The sequence below is a fragment of the Ctenopharyngodon idella genome, chromosome 20 (genome assembly GCF_019924925.1).
Source record: "Ctenopharyngodon idella isolate HZGC_01 chromosome 20, HZGC01, whole genome shotgun sequence".
Taxonomy (NCBI): Eukaryota; Metazoa; Chordata; class Actinopteri; order Cypriniformes; family Xenocyprididae; genus Ctenopharyngodon; species Ctenopharyngodon idella.
Window position 1 is genome coordinate 954,539 of NC_067239.1, and position 18,314 is coordinate 972,852.

At 41.3% G+C, this 18,314-nt stretch overlaps 1 protein-coding gene across 31 annotated transcripts in view; it reads right to left on the minus strand.

The window, feature by feature from the left end:
• Positions 1–18,314, minus strand: part of LOC127502223 (polymeric immunoglobulin receptor-like) — a 98,925-nt gene that overhangs the window by 29,318 nt on the left and 51,293 nt on the right. For 4 of the 31 annotated variants that reach the window (XM_051874975.1, XM_051874983.1, XM_051874985.1 and 1 more), the window contains 3 exons: positions 6,582–6,677; positions 2,684–2,727; positions 950–2,576 (listed from right to left, as the gene is read on the minus strand). The exons of 13 other annotated variants lie outside the window; for them this stretch is intronic. In XM_051874975.1, coding sequence (XP_051730935.1) covers positions 2,322–2,576; positions 2,684–2,727; positions 6,582–6,677 — 395 coding nt within the window. In that variant the 3' untranslated portion in view covers positions 950–2,321. Of the gene's footprint in view, positions 1–949; positions 2,577–2,683; positions 2,728–6,581; positions 6,678–7,897; positions 8,021–18,314 lie in introns of those variants that run through there. 14 more of the 31 variants (XM_051874961.1, XM_051874960.1, XM_051874969.1 and 11 more) reach the window with 7 other exon arrangements.

Below are 18,314 nucleotides of genomic sequence, written 5' to 3' on the forward strand. Positions count from 1 at the left end.
CCACTTTTCACAGTCTGACCCCCAAAGTGAACATGTTTAAATACGGGGTCAGTCACATCGGTCAGTATCAAACCATACCGTTTGTGTCTGTGCAGCAGGCGAATCTTCCTTCTCAAATTACTTTTCCTCGGCAAGTTTTGTTATTTAAAACATAATCGTGTTTCAAGAGAAGATGGCTCTCTTAACAGTAAGCTTGTTTTATTATCTAGAATTATTATTATTAAGAACATTTATTTGTAAGTGAGTCAGTGACTCTGATGTTTAAACTGGTTCTCTCGCTCCAGGTGCTGCGAGTTAAGGAAAAACTTTCCAACATCGACAAACTTCAATTCCTGAACCGAGCGAGTGGTGTGAATACCTAAATATATACATTTCATGTCTGCTTACTTATTGCGTGTTATGAATGTGTAAAATTATTTGGTAACACTTTATTTTAGGGTATTTTAACTAGTTGCTTATTAGCATGCATATTACTAGAATATTGGCTGTTTATTAGTACTTATTAAGCACATATTAATGCCTTATTCTGCATGACCTTATTCTACATCCCTTAATCCTACCCAATACCTAAACTTAACAACTACCTTACTAACTATGAATAAGCAGTAAATTAGAAGTTTATTGAGGGAAAAGTTGAGGTTAATAGTGAATATGTGTTCCCTATACTAATGTGTTACCAAGTATTTTTTTTTATTATTATTATTTTTATTTTATTTTTTTCAGCAGCAGGCATTATTTACATGCAGGCCTTGACCCGCCATAAGTGCAATGTAGTGTTGTCAAAAAATGAAATACTGAAATATCTGAAACGCTCCCAATACTCATTTTCCACAGAATAGACACACGATTCCAACTGGTCTTTCTCTCATCTCTCTGACAGCGCGTTACACACAAACCCTCCTCGTTTCATTTGCTCCAGGTCAATATTGTTGGTGTTACAGAGCCTGAATTTCAGTGTGGGATTGCATTTATTGCACATCATTTTACTCATTCCAGCAGATTTTGTTTGCAATTATTTTTCAGACAATTAATCGTCAGTCAAATTTCATAATTGTAATAGCCCTAATTTTGGGTTAACACCGAGACCCCCACTTGACCCATATAGATTATGAAACTCCACAGATTCATTTTCTTTTTTCACATCAATCGGTCTCATCTTGAGACTTCTGTGGTAGCTGGCATTGTCCATCTGTGATGTCCTGAAGTGTATCGATGTAGTGTTTGGAGTTTGTAGCTGTTAAATACCTCCACATCCTAACTTTGAAGGTCTTCAGGTGATCTTAAGGGTTGGTAACACCCTCCTCAGGGTGAAACTATTTCACCTTTACAGAACTGTAGCGATCATACATGTTGATACACACTTAATATTCAACAAAGTTTTGATCTGCCTGCATCGACACCCTTGTATGCAAACTGAACTGAGCTGAATGATGACATCACTGTTTACTCCAGTGCTGATATAAATAAATTAACTAAATTAATAACTATTGATTCTTACAACGGAATGAATCAATACTGAATTTACTTAAGCTGGACAATGACATCGTTTTCTTTAAGAGCTGCTGTGCAGCCAAAATTTTATACTAATTATCATTGTAAAGCTGCTTTGAGACAATCTGCATGGTAAAAAGCACTATATAAATAAAGGTGACTTGACTTGACATGTCACACCATCTGAACATCTTGTCAATGCAGATAAAAATGTTGTCAAGCATACAAACATCTTTCCACTGAAACAAAAATTTCTTGTCATAGTATATGTGATGCTCAGACTCAGGAATAGGTCATGCACGTTCGCGGAGCTTTGTCTTGTTGTTGCAGCAAAATATATAAACACAGTTGTCTGGTAACTTATTACTATATGGCCCCCGACCACACCAAGGACTGACACCATTGGGAGTCATGCCGTCCCACTCGGTGATCTACAACGGCTCGTCGCCACAGTCATTGAAATCTCTCTAAATGTAACTTCTTAAAAAACATTGACCAGTCAAATCAGGCATGGTTCCTGTGAGTAAAATCATCTCCAACATCCACAACATAGAATTTCACAATCCACATCACCTTGTCAAAGACATATCTTCCTACACAATTACCAGACATTGAGAAATCATGTTTCACAAAATCCACATCTTCATGAAGAAACTTTGTCAAGCTAACATTTTGTTTTTTTCCTCAACACAAAAGCCAGTTCCTTTCTAATTTCCACAGGCCCTAAAATGTACGGTAAAGGAGCATCACTGAAGAAGACTAACAAAAAACAAACACAAAAAAAAAGGTGATAAAAACATTCAGCTATTTATATTCTCTGCTGTGGCTCGTCAAGCAGTGAGATGACTGACAGCAGCATATTCACTGTAATCCTGATTATTTCTGATACTGACACTGTCAGGACAGTCTGATTCCTTGTGGAAATTCACCACTGCGTAATTCAGATCCTCAGCAGATGTGATGCAGCACTGAGAGTCACCAGTAGCTTTCTGAACTGTAGCGTAAACACAGTTAGAAGAGGGGTTTGTGGGTAATTGTTTGTGAGTGTCTTTAATCTCCTCATAATCACAACCAGTGTAAGAAACCTGAGGAGAGACAGAGAAATTATTTACAGCTCTGAAGATCGTTAGGATGGAAGGCATTAGAGATTAATATCATTATGAATATAAATCAATACAGTATCTGGACTCACCACTTCATGTTCTCTTGGTCCAGTCTGAGATGGCGAATCACCGCCTGTCAAAAACAAGCATCCTAAATTAATGACATTACTGTATATCACAATTCAACACTGATGTTTTTTGTAAATGTTTTCACACATCATCAAGTATCTGTATTTTGCTCATGTCTCATTGCAGCCTATAGGTGGCGACAGAAAGTGGGAAAACGTCTCAGGTTATGCATGTAACCATGGAGAATAGGGAATGAGACCCTGCTTCCCCTAGGGGTCGCTATGGGGGTAATGCCTCCAGCATTACCAGTGTCTGAAGTATGAGTCTAAACACGACAATGAACTTGACATTAGCAGGTGGAAGCCTATGACGTCATCACCGGTGCGACCGAGAGTATAAAACGGCACCTGTGAAAAACATCATCCACTTCTTCTCTGAAGGAGACGTGTGCAGGAATGCCTGAAGCATGGCAAAGGGACGCAGTGTCTCGTTCCCTATTCTCAGGGAACCATGTTTACACGTGTAAACATGCACTGCATCCTCTAGGGGTCGCTATAGGAACGGAATACCCACGCTACCATGCTGAAGGGATGAGTGTCCTATTGGCTGAGTTAAGTCAAAGGACTCGAAGGAGTCCTCATCCCTAAGGAGCACCAGCAACAATCATAGAAAAGAGCTTCTTAAGAACAGAGGCCTCAACAGGAAGACTCTAAAGAAAGGAAGCCTAATTACATTCAAATTCGGGCCAGCGTCCAATGAGGCTTACAGAGAGCCTAACACTCGGAACTTGTGTAGGACCACCGCAAAGAGAGAAGTCCTCAAAGGGAGGCCTAGGCAACACTCTAAGGCAATACCGAGAAGGCTCAAAAAGCTACTCTCTCTTAAAATACTGGCTCAAAAATTCCACAGAGTAAAGGCCTCAATACAATTACTCTCAAAACAAGAGGAGACCTAACTATGTTCCACACTCAGGACAGCTTACAAGGAGGCTCACAGAGAACCTACAACTCGCAATCGCTATCCAAGCAGAGCTCAAAGGAGCGGAAGCCTCAATAAATATAACTCTCTCTCGCAGTAGTCAAGAAGGCTCACAGAACGCCTGCCAACTTAGCAGACCTTAGCCGCTAAGCTCCAGGGAGCAGAGGCCTCAATAAATGTAACTCTCTCAAGTGAGAGGAGGCCTGACAATGCTTGCATTAGCCAAGAAGGCAACTCAACATACCTGGCTGAGCTCTAGGAGTGGAGGCGTCAGTATGACTACTCTCTGAATTGAGAGGAGACCTAACAACACCCCACGCTTAAGATAACTTGCAAGGAGGCTCACCGAGCCTACTACCCACAATCACTAACCTAGCAGAGCTCAAGGGAGTGGATGCCTCAAGAAAATAACTCTCTCTAGCAAGAGGAGGCCCGTCGACGCTCACAGTCCTACCATCAAATATAGCCATGCTCAAGGAGTGGAGGCCTTGGCATAACGTCCATCTAAATTGAGGGGAGACCTAGCAACACCCCACACTCAGGGTAAGTGGTAAGGAGGCTCACAGAGAGCCTACAACTCACAATTGCTATCCCAGCAGAGCTCTGAGGAGCGGAGGCTTCAATAAAGACAACTCTCTTCTAGCGAGAGGAGGCCTAGCGACGTTCGTAGTAGCCAAGAAGACTCACAGAGAATCTAGCAACTTAGCAAACATACTAAACCAAGCTCTGGGAGCAGAGGTGTCAGCATGAGTAGAGAGGAGACCCTAATATCACTATGCTCAGGACATTTTGCAAGGAGGCTCACAGAGGGCCTACAATTCACAATGCTGTCCTAGCGCAATAGCTAAGGAGGCTCACAGCGAACCTAACACTTAACCTCTGACTGCTACACGAAAGTGCTAGCAAGCTGTACAAAATAAAGTAGCTCTGAAGAGCAAAGGGCTCTAAAAAATTACTCTCTACAGTGAAAGGAAGCCAAACAATGCAATGATTAAAAACAATGACCAAGGAGGCTCACAGAAAGCCTAACAACTTAGACCCAGGCCGAGCTTGAAGGACGGAGGCCTAAAGGAAACCTAACTACAATAAAAGCCTGTCAGGGAGGCCTAGAGAGGGTCAAGCAACCTGACACTAAAAACATAACTAGGGCTTAGCCCAACCTAAATTCACCAGAGGAGGCTCAAAAAGGAGAGCCTACAACTTAATGCTACTGTAAGCAATGTAAAATAAAAGAGCAACTGAGGAGGCTCCAGAGAAGCCTAGTGACATAGCCAAGCTTCTATCAAGGAGGCACACAGAGTGCCTAACAACTTGATGCCACCCCAGGCAGAGCTTTACCGAGGAGCAGTTTCTATAAAGCAGTAGCCAAGGAGGCTCCAAAAGGGAGCCTAACAACTTGAAAACACTGCTTGCTAGAGCAGGGGCCTCTTAAGAAAAACAACACTAAGCCTAACAACACTCCAAACCTATATAATAGCTAAGGGGACTTAAGGGCACAAAAACAGCTTATCGAGGAGGCTTTAAAAAAGCCTAACCAACTCGTAACCTACTACTTAGTACACTATCTGGCATGAGCCAATGCATTCACAGCCAGCCGTTGATGAACCATCAGTAAGGCAGATTTTGGAATAAAAAACAAACCACCAAAAACATCATAGGTCCAGCTTCAGGGCCAGATGTAAAAACATGTCAGAGTTCTGCCTGACATAGCCAGGGAATGGAGGGAGGGAAGGAGTCAGATGTTATTCTGCCTGTTATTTTGGGACCATAAAACACTGATTGTATTTACCTTGGATCACGTACCTCAGGTCTTTTCTTCTCCCCCTGGCTTAATGCCTCCTGCGCACTCTACTCCTCCAAGGAGGAGAAGTGCGAGAGGCACCGCTAGCCTCCTGGTCCTGTCTCCGGTCCTGAGACTGGGATGGGCCAGACCCCCTCGCGGGCTGAGGCGTGAACCTGGACCGGCGCGGTATAAAGGTAGTAAAAGCAGTGTAATGCGCCTTTGCCTTTCCGAACTTCCCAACCACCGTCTCAGCCTGACCTGCTGCTGCATTTGTGCAAAGTTTTAGTAGGCAGAGGCAGAGCCTTTAAATGCGGATTCCTTACCCACCGAGAGATAGCTAGCCAGCGTCTCTTTGGTTGGAGGCATTGATGTGTACCCATATTCCCGCATTCCCTCAATATCAACATAATTCACCTGAATGCGATGGATGCAAGCTGAATAGGGCTTTCCCCAAGATCTCTCCACCTCAGTGTGAAGATCTGGGAGAAAGGGAATTCTCGTACGAGCAGGACGATTATGTCCTGACAGGAAATGTTCATCGAGGAGGCTACGAGGGAGCTCGTGATTCTCGCGTTTCCATGGCAGATCTAATCTCACCGTAGCGTGGGACATAACCTCCAATAACTCGTCATATGCTGGGCAGGCGGGCTGAAAGCACTCGGAAATATCATCGATCTCATCAGACTCGTCTTGCTCATCATTGCTCGAAGCCACAATGGATGCAAACAGCCCCCTCGAGGACTGAGTGTGCATACTCCTCGCCTATACACATTATACACATATCGTGTGTGTCATCAGGTGTCAGATAACGCTGACATGGAGGAACACACTGCCTAAACGACATAGCACTAGTTCTAGTCATAATTGCCTTACTTAGACACACGTTCAAATAAACAGGTATCCTGAAAACAAGAAAGAGGATGGCGTATTTCACAGGTGCTCATTTATACTCATGGTCCACCGGTAATGACGTCACCTGCCAATGTCAAGTTCATTGTCGTGTTTAGACTCATGCTTAAGACACTGGTAATGCCGGAGTCATTCCCTATAGCGACCCCTAGGGGACACAGCACGAGTTCCCTTTCGAAAGGCAACTGTTTTAACCTGGGTGTAAATGGAGAGTTTCTGCATATAAAGTAGTTAAGAATGAGTTTTACCTCGAGACTGATGCTTCTTACAGAGAAACAGTAATGAGAGTCCAGCGATGATCAGAACCAGAAGAACCAGAACCAGAACGATGATCAGAGAAGAGCCTGAAAACACAGGAGAAATAATCAGAGAATCTGATCACTTTGAGCTGAATATCAGATCAGATCATGGGCGTACCTTGACGTTTAAAGAAGGATTGACCAGACCATGATACTGGATTTTCAGGGTTGCCAGGTCTGAGTAACAAAACTAGCCCAATGGCCAATCAAAATATCCCAAAAAGTAGCCCACTGACCAAAAATTCAAATGGGTTTAGGTTTCACATTGTACATTCATGCTAACCATTTAAATAACGATCTTGTCTCACATGTGTGCATCAGTTGTGTTTGTATATAACTGAATGTACCAGATAGTTTGTCCTAAATAGACTTTTTGAACCATTTATAACAGCAAGTATGTAAAAATGGCATATTCTTCACTTAAATAAACACGTTTTCCACTGTGGAATGCCAAAGCTGCTGAAATAAATAAATAAATAAATAAATAAATAAATAAATACATACATACATATATAAATAAATGTAAAAAACTAAAATAAATAAATATAAATAATATATAATAAATTAATATACAAAGAAATGTAAAAAAAAAAAAAAAAAAAAAAAAAAGTGTATATGTATACCTTTATTGCCTTGTGTATAATTGTATTTTTTCCACATTTATTTTTTCATTTATGTATTTATACATCTATTTATTTCCACATGTATTTATTTATATGTGTATTTATATCTACATTTAATTATTTTCGCATTTATTTATTTACCTATTTTACATTATTTATACATTACCATATGGACAAAGAAATGTATAAATAAATAAATGTGGAAATAATTAAATGTGGAACTAAATACATATAAATAAATGTGTGTATAAATAAAAGTGTGAATAAATAAATGTATAAATTAAAAAAAAATAAATAAATGTGGGGAAAATACAATTATACATATATTTTTTACATTTCTTTGTATTTATGTATTTATTATTTATTTACTTTTTTACATTTTTATTTATTTATTTATTTATTTATTTATTTATTTATTTCAGCAGCTTTTCCATTCCATAATGAAACACCAAAATGCAGATTCAACTCAATATGCAAATAAGAATGATTGGGTTATTATTGCTATTTTATAATATACATATACAATATAATTTACATATCTATTTAAAATGTATTAAATGTAATATTTTTTATTTTAGAGTTGAAAATATTTTTATGTTTAGTAATTCAGCAGCACATGTTTGTATTTCAGCACAAGATCACCTGATGATGTGTTCAGAGACGGCAGTGATGTAGAAGTTCTGGAAACGCCTGTGAACGGTGAAGATTGGACTGATGAGAAAGAAGCAGCAGATGATGATGATGGTTGTGGTGTTGAAGATGTCCCTGAGAATTTTGTTTTAGAGTTTATTTAGGAAAAATGAAAAAATTAATTTCTAAATTATGCTTTTTCACACCCAGAACTTCAAACTAGAAAAAACTGTTGAGCTCCAAATAGACAAGGAATCCGTTTACTTCAGGTGTGTAAAACCAAGGGAATTCTTGAAAACGATCAAGAAGGTTTCTGGCCGCACACTGAATCCAGTACAGACTGAAGAACTCTAGCAAAACATTTATTATTTTATAAATTGCATCGTGCAAAAACTGCAAAGCACTACTTGTTTTTAATTCACATGCACCTTGCACTTTTTCATGATGCTGACAGAGACACTGTACGTTTCATGAAAAGTAATATGAATGTAAAATAAACAAATAACTTTAACTAACAATATTAGTGTGGTCACATTTATATAATGAAATGAAGAATAAATCAGTCACACACACAAACACTGTCCACTGCTTTACTACAGATGGTACTCAACCAGAATGTGTTTTTTGTCGCCGCGGGTACCGTCACATTTTGCAGCGGGAAATTCATTTCTGCTCTTGACCGCTAAGTGGTGCTATAACCATAGATTTTCACATGTTATGGAGTGGACGTATCACAGCTCGTTTTCGTGAGTAGCAGTCATGTGGAGATTAAAATAATACTATCAATAAGATTTTTAAAAATCACATACATAACCACATGTGTCACAGAGACGAACTCCGTGGTTCCCTCCTCTGGCCATCGGAGGGAGCCATCACCGGAATACTAACACACACGCTTACACTTGCACTACATTTCCCATAAGCCCGTACCTTGGACTGATTACACCACCAGCTGTACCCATAACCCAGACTATAAAAGACTGCCACTCACCTCAGTGCACCACGAAGTCTTGTTTTGCCTTGGTGAACATTTCTGAGCGTTTATACCCTGTCTGATTGCTTGTTACTGACTACGTGTGACCCTGTTTCTCAACCCTTGCTGCCTGTCCTTGATCCTTGCCTGATTTCTGTTCTGTGAGTGATATCTGCCTGTCCTGACCCTTTACCTGTTATTTGACCACGATACTGCCTGCCTCTGTTATTCCTGTTTGACCCTGCCTGTACGTCCACTCTGTTCAATAAAACATGCAAATGGATCCCAGTCTTAGTGACGATTCGTTACAACATGTAGTAAATGTACGCATTCGCGTAAGCATTTGCTGTTTAGAATGAATTCAAACGGTACAGTAAATGTCAAAATTGTTTACTTTTTCATGGACTGCGCTTTAATGCAGTAGGCGAATAATACCCCCATATTTCATTTTTAAAATATTTCTTAATAGGCCTATGTATTATGTTTTTGTTTTTTGTTTGTTTTTGTTTTTTTATAAAATTAAATAGCAATTCATCGACTGGCCTCTAGGGACAGGCTCCAAAAGAGAGCAGAATCTCATTAAGCCCCATGTTAAAATGCCCAACTTTACAGCAGACAAAAATATGTTCATAGCCTGGTACAAATTGTGGTTTTGGTCTACAAAGATAATTTTGCCCTTCATGACAACTGTGAGGGGGTGAATTTTTTTATAACTCATCTTTTTAAATTATATTAAGCCTTAAAGTTCTGCATAATTAAGGGCGTGGCCACTTGAGTGACAGGTGGATTGCCGCTGCAGTCACCACTAGCCGTTTGTCTGCTGACTGTTACCTCAGCTAAATCCAGCCGCTGAACTTGGCATCTCTGCCGTGTTTGTGCTTTTTTCTGGATTATTTCATACAATTATCAAATAGCTTGCTGTGTGGTCGAGACAGATGTACGTCTGTGTACATGTGCACACATGCAGAAGATAAACAGAACACATGTTGTTATATCGTCTTGGCATTGGATAAAAGTTTTGTCCGTCAGATTTACTACAATGACATTGGCTGGAGAATATGCCTCTCAAGACACCACAAAATCCAACAGCACTGCTTGGATATTACAGTTTTTTACGATTGCTTAAGCACAATTTTAAAAACAAGGCTCATTTTTTCAAAACACATTACACAATTCACAGATCCACACACACAAGTAGCAGAACACCTCAGTTATTTTGCAAAATGAAACACTTCATTTAAAACTTTACATTAATTTAGCAAAACCCAACTTTGACACCGTATGGAGCACACATGATTCATACATTCAGATTCTCTTTGATTCATTCACACACTGCTGTGCTCAATCTTAAACACTTGTCATTGATTTTTTCAGAGATATTGTTAGAGTAAAGTACATGAATGTATTGACAAAAACAAACATTTGTGGAGACAAAACAAAAGCGTGATTTTAAATGAAAAAAAAAAAAAAAAATAGAAAAAACACCTAAGCATCATCTCTTGGCCTAGCTGGATCTGGCCATAGCACTTCATCACAGGTGATGTCCTCTCTCTCAAGACAGCGAGGGAAGAATCTTCTTGAATGGCGAATCCATCCTTGCACAGACCCTGCATCAATTAGGTCAGGCCTTCTCTTGAATGAGGCATATCCTGACACAGGGCTGGAGATTGTAAACCTTCCATGCCAAAAAAACAAACCCCTCCTCAATGGATTTAAGGAAGGGAGAGTATGGTGGGATGTATTGGAGTGAAAACTGTGGACGCTAATGAAAGCAGTTTTGGACCAGAGCAGATCGGTGGAAATATACATTGTCCCATATGACAATGTATCTCATCTGCTTTGCATCCATTTGGTCTTCTGCTGTGACGATTTTTCTAGTCTGTTGTAAGGGCCTAAGTTGGCATGCTGGTGGAGGACCACATTCTGCAGGATTGCAACAGACATTGTGATGTTACCACCACGTTAGCTCTGTGGCCAATGATGTTTCTCCCTCTCCCTCTTACTGCAACATTGCCTTCCATTTTGTTGAAGACACACAAACTCACCTTTTGCCTTATACTACTTGCACCTGATTGTTGAGTTTACAGTTAAGCACCTAAGTGTCTGCTGACCTGACGGCCATGTTTGATCAGTTGGTTTATAGGGGAGGTATTTTGGAAAGCAGTGTCTTGAAATGACAAAGAAGTGGCGTTATGTTAGATTTCTGTGTCTAATGTAGAGAAGTGTGTTTAGTGTTGTGCAAAACAATGTGTGTAGTGTTTTGCAAAAAGTGTGAGGCTGAGAATGTGCTTATAGTTGTGCAGATCTGGGCTGAGGTTTTGCTACTTGAGTGTAGAGTTTCAGTAACCGTGTGTTATATTTAATTTTAGTGTGTGAGCAATCGTAAAAACTGTAATATTGGATCAAATTTAATATTGTAGTACTGTATTCACAACCACAACTGCTAAAAAAATAAATAGTTTGGTTTCAATCTTGCCTTTGTATTTACCGTGAATTGTTTAACATTTCTCTGCCAATTACTTTCAGTCTTGTACAGAAATATACAGGAGCTCATGAAAGAAGAGCTTTAGGTTTTGAATAACTGTGTGTATATGATATATCCAAAAATAGAATGTCATGGCAAACGTGTTTGCGATATGAGACAAATGTTTTCTTTTGAGATGTGCTTGTGATATTTTGAATGCAGTGCTTCATTTTGCAAGATATATGAGGCGTTTTGAATTTTGTGTGTAAAGTTTTGAAAAAAAGAGGCAAAGTTTTGAAAATGTGTGTAAGCAGTTGAAAAAAAAAAATTACACTTCAAAAAAAGAGGCAAACAGGAAGTGCAACGACATCTAGAGATTACAGTGACTGGACAAAGAACAGACAGAAACTGAGGGTTTATAAACAGGAAACAGAGCTAACGATACTAATTAAGACACACCTGAACTGAGGACTCTAATCAAATCTGTAACCTAGGAGACGAACAGTGAGGAAATGAGGAAGACTGAACAAACTGAGAAGTAAACTTAAAACAATTCAATGAAAACCAAATGAAAACAAAGACAAAACCCTGACAACATAGAGAATTGTGTGTTGTGTTTTGCAAAAAGTGTTTTATGAAATTGAAAACTGAGTCGAGGGCTGAGAATTAGTGTGTGGTTTTGCAGATTTGGTGTGTAGTTCGGAACGGAGTGTGGAAGAGTATTGATGCACTCGCTGCATGACACGGAGGCGCCCACGCGATCATTTGCATTTTTTTTGATAACACTTTATTTTAGGGTCTTTTAACTAGTTGCTTATTATCATGCATATTACTAGGATATTGGCTGTTTATTAGTACTTATAAAGCACATATTAATGCCTTATTCTGCATGACTATATTCTACATCTCTTAATCCTACCCAATACCTAAACTTAACAACTACCTTACTAACTATGAATAAGCAGTAAATTAGGAGTTTTTTGAGGGAAAAGTCGTAGTTAATAGTGAATATGTGTTCCCTATACTAAAGTGTTACCTTTTTTTGCTGATAATGAAACAATCTAAAATACTCCAGTCGTTTTTGGTCATACAGATACAAGTAAAAATGGTCTACTGTTATTTCTGTAAACTCACAATAATAACGACACATTGTGCTTTTGTAAAATAATGAAAACAATCAGGATTGTCGTCTCGATCTCCATGAACTTGAGTGCAGAACATGACAGAACCAAAACTCAGCGTATGCTTGCCTTACAGACATGAGAAATATAGCTACCTCCAGAAAGCTTGCAAATAAACCAATTTAAATTGAAATCAAATACTCTCTGATTATGTCATTTGTATATGAAGGTTATAAAGGCATTTTTTTCTAAAGAAGTGTCCACTACTGCGAAGTCAGCATAGCAAACTTCATCTTTGCAGCCTACACGGACTCAGAAAACACTAGTTTATTAATAAATAATTAAAATGTATCTTTTTTTCCAGATACATTCATAATCATACTTTTGTCTGTGCTTTGAAGCAAGCCTGAAGCAAGTGATTGTGCTCGAAATATATTATGCCAAATAGTCTATATATTAAAGGCTCAGATTAGTATAAATTTAATAACGGGCAATTAGTCGAAAAATGGCTAGACAAAGTAGAAAAATCTTTAGTGGCTGGCAGCCCTATTAAATACCCACTGGAGTTCTCTGTTGAAGTTTTTAAAGCTTTTTAATAGGTGTTTACATAGATAAATTCATCTTTCAGAAGAACTGCAGGACACACACATCTCAAGTCTGTTTGTTCGGGATTTGAACCCGTGTCACTGATGTTTCTTGTGGTGTATTGGGATAATGTGTATTATTATTTTTCACTAATTCATGAGTTGCATTCAGTGGTTCCTATGCCTAGGAGCTAGGATTTAGGTCATGTGATGTGGTGTGCACGACGTATGTATGATGTGAACCTGTTACATGTGCCCTGGGTCTGTGCTCTATTTTCATTATATGGACTCCATTTCCCACAATTCCCCACCTAGGAACCAATGATGCACTCACACCTGTTTCCCATCATTGACCCTTTATAAGCTGCACTCACACAGTGCTGAGTATTTATTTTGCCTTGTATTCTACCTTGGGCCTGTACCATGATGGTAGTTGAACAAACTCAGGGTTATAGGATTAGTTTCGAGTTGACAAAACCAAACCACTCCAATCCGGCTTTGTTGGTACCATGATGCTGATCATCAACTTTCTCTGTCAACTCAGGCTTTGATCCTGAGTTTGTGGAGCGCGTGCACATGAATGCGTGACATCAGCGGTCAATAGCCAATCACATGCCTTGTGATTAACTTCTCACGAGAGAGCCAGCGCGATTCAAAACTCTTTTGCTGAAGGTTAAGAGATTAAAGAAAATGAAGTATTTAAACTCATTTACACTGACGAAAATACTTGTCCATGAAAGAGGACAAATAAAAGAAATGATCTTGCTCTAACAGTACAAGTAAAACTTGTGACGTTAGTTTATATATGTCATGAATATGGCTCCCACGGTTCATCCTCCGGACCGCCGGAGGGAGCCATCACCGGAATATTGATTCTCTACCATTCGGACTCCATTTCCCATAGGCCCTCATTCCTGGGACTGATTGCACACACACCTGCACTGCATCACGCACACACTATTTAAGACACGCATACACACCACATCTTCGCGAAGTCTTGATTTGCTACGGTGGACATGCCCTGAACCTTGCCTGTACCCTGGACTGTGTTTGTTTGCCGCCTGTCTCGATCCTTGCCTGTGACCTGACTCTGATTCTCTGCTGCCAGCCTCGATCCTTGCCTGTCCCTGTTTACGGTATTGCTCTGCCCTTGTTTGTACTACTGCTGTGTTTAATAAAGCTGCAAATGGATCCACACTCTGTTGACCCATCATTACAATATAGTTGATAATAGCAATAGAGACTCAAACATGTAAGATCACATCATATTTAAAGTTTATTTATAGCTTATTTATATTACATATGATCTGTATGTATTAATATTCATTAAAACTAAATGCTTAATAATAACTGCTAAACTAAAATCGCTTGTGTGTAATGAATAATAATGTATATCATATAATAATCATATAAATCATATATAAATCATAAAATAATTCTAAGTAATTATCATTAAAGCCAGACAATTTTATTGTTAAATATTTTTTTGCTATATAATGATCTTTAATTTAGAGGAAGAGAAACAGGGAGAGTGACTTTATTGCGTTGGATGTGTCAGTGTCAGTTTGCTCACATCTGATTGGCTTTGAGATCTCTAAACCAGAACATAACCTGCCCAGGCTGCCCGAGTTCCTGGAACCTGCACTGGAGACCTGTAGGCAGACAGGAACGGGGTCTCCAGTGCAGGTTCCAGGAACTCGGGCAGCCACGGTGGGTCAGGTGCCACGGGCAGCCATGGCAGGTCAGGTGCCACAGGCAGCCATGGCGGGTCAGGAGTGTCTGGCAGCCATGGCGGGTCAGATGGCTCAGGAAGCCACGGCAGGTCAGGAGTGTCGGGAAGCCACGGTGGGTCCGGTGGCTCGGGTAACCACGACAGGTCAGGTGGCTTAGGCAGCCACGGTAGATCAGGTGACTTGGGCAGCCACGGCAGGTCAGGTGGCTTGGGCAGCCACGGTAGATCAGGTGACTTGGGCAGCCACGGCAGGTCAGGTGGCTTGGGCAACCACGGCAGGTCAGGTGGCTTGGGCTGCCACGGCAGGTCAGGTGCTGTTGCCGGCCATGGCGGGACAGAGTCCGAAGATGACTACGGCGGGTCAAAGTCCATTAATAGCCATAGTGGGTTATAGGCCATGGGCGGCCATAGCAGTTCGGAGGCCGCTGATGGTCGTGGCCATGCAGGGTCCCCACCCACAAGCTCCCCACCCTCAGGTATATGGCCCCCCCCCAAAAAGTTCTTGGGAAATTCAACGGTAGCCGTGGCGGGTTCGTGGGCAAGGAGCTCGGGTGGCGCCGGCAGAGCAAGGAGCTTGGGTGATGCCGGCAGGGCAAGGAGCTCGAGTGGCGCCGGCAGGGCTAGGAGCTTGGGTGGCGCCGGCAGGGCTAGGCGCTTGGGCTCTGGAGCGGACTCAATGGCTGGAACGACCCCTATGTTCACAGACACCGAAGGGGCGGCCATCTTGCCCGTGGGCACTGGCAAAGTGGCCATCTTGTCCATAGCATCCAGAGAGTTTGAGTGCGTAGCAACCGGCGAACTTGAGTGCGTTGCAACCGGTGAACTTGAGTGCGTTGTAACCGGCGAACTTGAGTGCGTTGCAACCGGCGAACTTGAGTGCGTTGCAACCGGCGAGCTTGAGTGCGTTGCAACCGGCGAACTAGAGTGCGAAGCGTGCGGCGGGCTTGAGTGCGAAGCGGCCGGCGGGTTTGAGTGCGAAGCAGCCGGCGGAGACTTAGGAATGCCAACCGCTCGTGCTGAGGTCAGCGGTGGATCAGCCACACTGGAACGCAACCCTCTCCGCACCCGGACAAATCCAGAGACGTGACGTGATTCTAGACGATCAGCGGAGACTTGACTTGGCTCTGGAAGATCAGCGAAGACGTGAATTTGCTCTAAGAGATCTGCAGAAACGTGACTTGACTCTGAAAGATCAGCGTAGACGTGACGTTGCTCTAGAAGATCAGCGAAGACGTGACTTGGCTCTGGAAGATCAGCATGATGTGTTGTTGTTGTGGTAGCCGCCATCTTGTGAGTGTTCTCTTTAGTGGCAGCCATTACGTGATTCGGCGAGGTGTCGCATTCCTCCACGACACCCACAGTAAAGGGAGAAAAGCCAGCTCTATATATTGTTCCAACGTCCAACTGGGATCGTGCAACGGCATGATGGAACTGAGCGGATCAGACAGTCCTCCTCGGAAAAAGATCATGAGACATACCTCATCAAAACATGTTAAATGCGCCAGTCCAATAAAGTCCTCGACGTAATCCTCTATCGCTCTGTCTCCCTGGTGGAGACACATCAACTGAGCAGATGGATTCATAGTGGCTGAGACGGAAACACTCACGATAGCTGCTGGATCTTGTGCTGGCGAAGTCTTCTGTAACGAAGCTGGACTCAGGCAGGGATCCAATTGCAAGCTTTTATTAAAGGTGAGCATGGTCGTACAGGCAGGGTCAAACAGGAGCAAACAGGAATAGCAGGGGACAGGCAGAATCGTGGTCAGGATACAGGCAAGGATCAGGACAGGTAGATATCATACACAGAACAGCAGACAAGGCAAGGGTCAGGACAGGCAGCAATGGGTCGATAACGGGTAACAGGCAGGAACGGTAACAATAGACAGGCAGACAGGCTATGAACGCTCAGAATTGTACACGATGTGAAACAAGACTTTGCCATGAGGTGGTGTGTGTGTGAGTCTTTTATAGTCCAGGTGATGCATGGCAGCTTGGTGTGGTGATTAGTGTTAGTGATTGGCATTGAGGATTATGGGAAGTGTAGTCCAGGAACTGACAGGAACTGACGGTGATCATGACAGTTACAGAACCTGAGCATCAGTAAAGCATGCTTAATGGCATTTGTTGGTTGTTTGCCTCGTTAATACACAACATAAACTGGCGACGAGGATAAAGTACGTGAGAGAACGTGGCGCAAGTTGGAAGACTAGATGAGTATAAACCAGAAAATGAATCCTGGTCTGCGTGTATTCAACAAGTGGAACTGTTCATGATTGCAAATGACGTGGATGATAGGAAACAAATAGTGACTTTGTTTAGTGTTGTGGGAGCATCCATGTATGGATTACTATGGAATCTGGTTCAGCCCGCAAAGCCAAAGGATAAAACATTTGAAGATATTGTGAATATTCTTAAGGCCCATTTTGAACCAAAGCCGTTGATAATAGCTGAACGTTTCCAATTTCAGCGCTGTGTCCAAAAGCCCCATGAAACTGTGTCCCAGTATGTTGCTGAACTCAAACAATGTGCGTCGAAATGTGACTTTGGTGGAAGTTTGGATGAGGCTCTATGTGATCGCTTAAAATAAATGAAAAGACTGTTCATCACCAGAGACAATTCTGCTACCGTTGTAAAGGCAAAAGCCACAATGCTCAGGAATGTTATTTTTAAAATTCTAAATGTCACAATTGTGGAAAGATTGGGCATATAAAGAAAGCATGCAAAGTTAAAGGGAAGTCACATCTCAACAATAAATCTGCTGAACAACAGAACAAGCACAAAGTTACAGCCTATATGTATGCTGAAGAACCAGAGTTGGAAATGTTCTCCCTGTTAAGTGATACTGAGAAACAGCCATTCTGAGCGAATTTTACTGTGAATCAGCAAGATTTATTGATGGAAATTGATACAGGAGCAGCTGTAAGCATCATTTTGTAACAAGTGTATAAACAGTCATTCACCCATTTGCCACTGGAGGGAGCTAGAATAAAGTTAAAGACCTACACCAGTGAATGCATTGCAGTATTAGGTCATTCACAGCTGCTGTGCAATATGAGGATCAAGTGAATGAGTTACCACTAATTGTAGTGGAAGGAACTGGCTCCAAAAAGTTAAGCTGAATTGGAAAGTAATTCGATATGTGAGTCAAACTAAGCAGCCTGGGTCTATCCAAGAAGTGCTTGACAAATATAGTGAAGTCTTTAAGAATGAGGACATTAAAGCTACGATTTCAGTGAAACCAGATGTTCCACCCAAGTTTTATAAAAGTCATCCTCTACCTTTTGCTATGAAAGAACGTGTTGAGAAGGAAATTGATTGACTGGAAAAAGCCAACATTATATCTCCAGTAAAATACAGTGAGTAGGCTGCTCCAGTTGTTCCTGTTATAAACAGAGATTCAACGTTTCGCTTATGCGGAGACTACAAGGTCACTGTTAATCAAGCTGCTAATACTGAAGTGTAGCTCTTGCCACGAATTGAGGAAGTTTTAGCCACTCTGAGTGGAGGGAAGTTGTTTTGCAAGACTGACTTGGCTCAGGCATTTCAACAGATCTT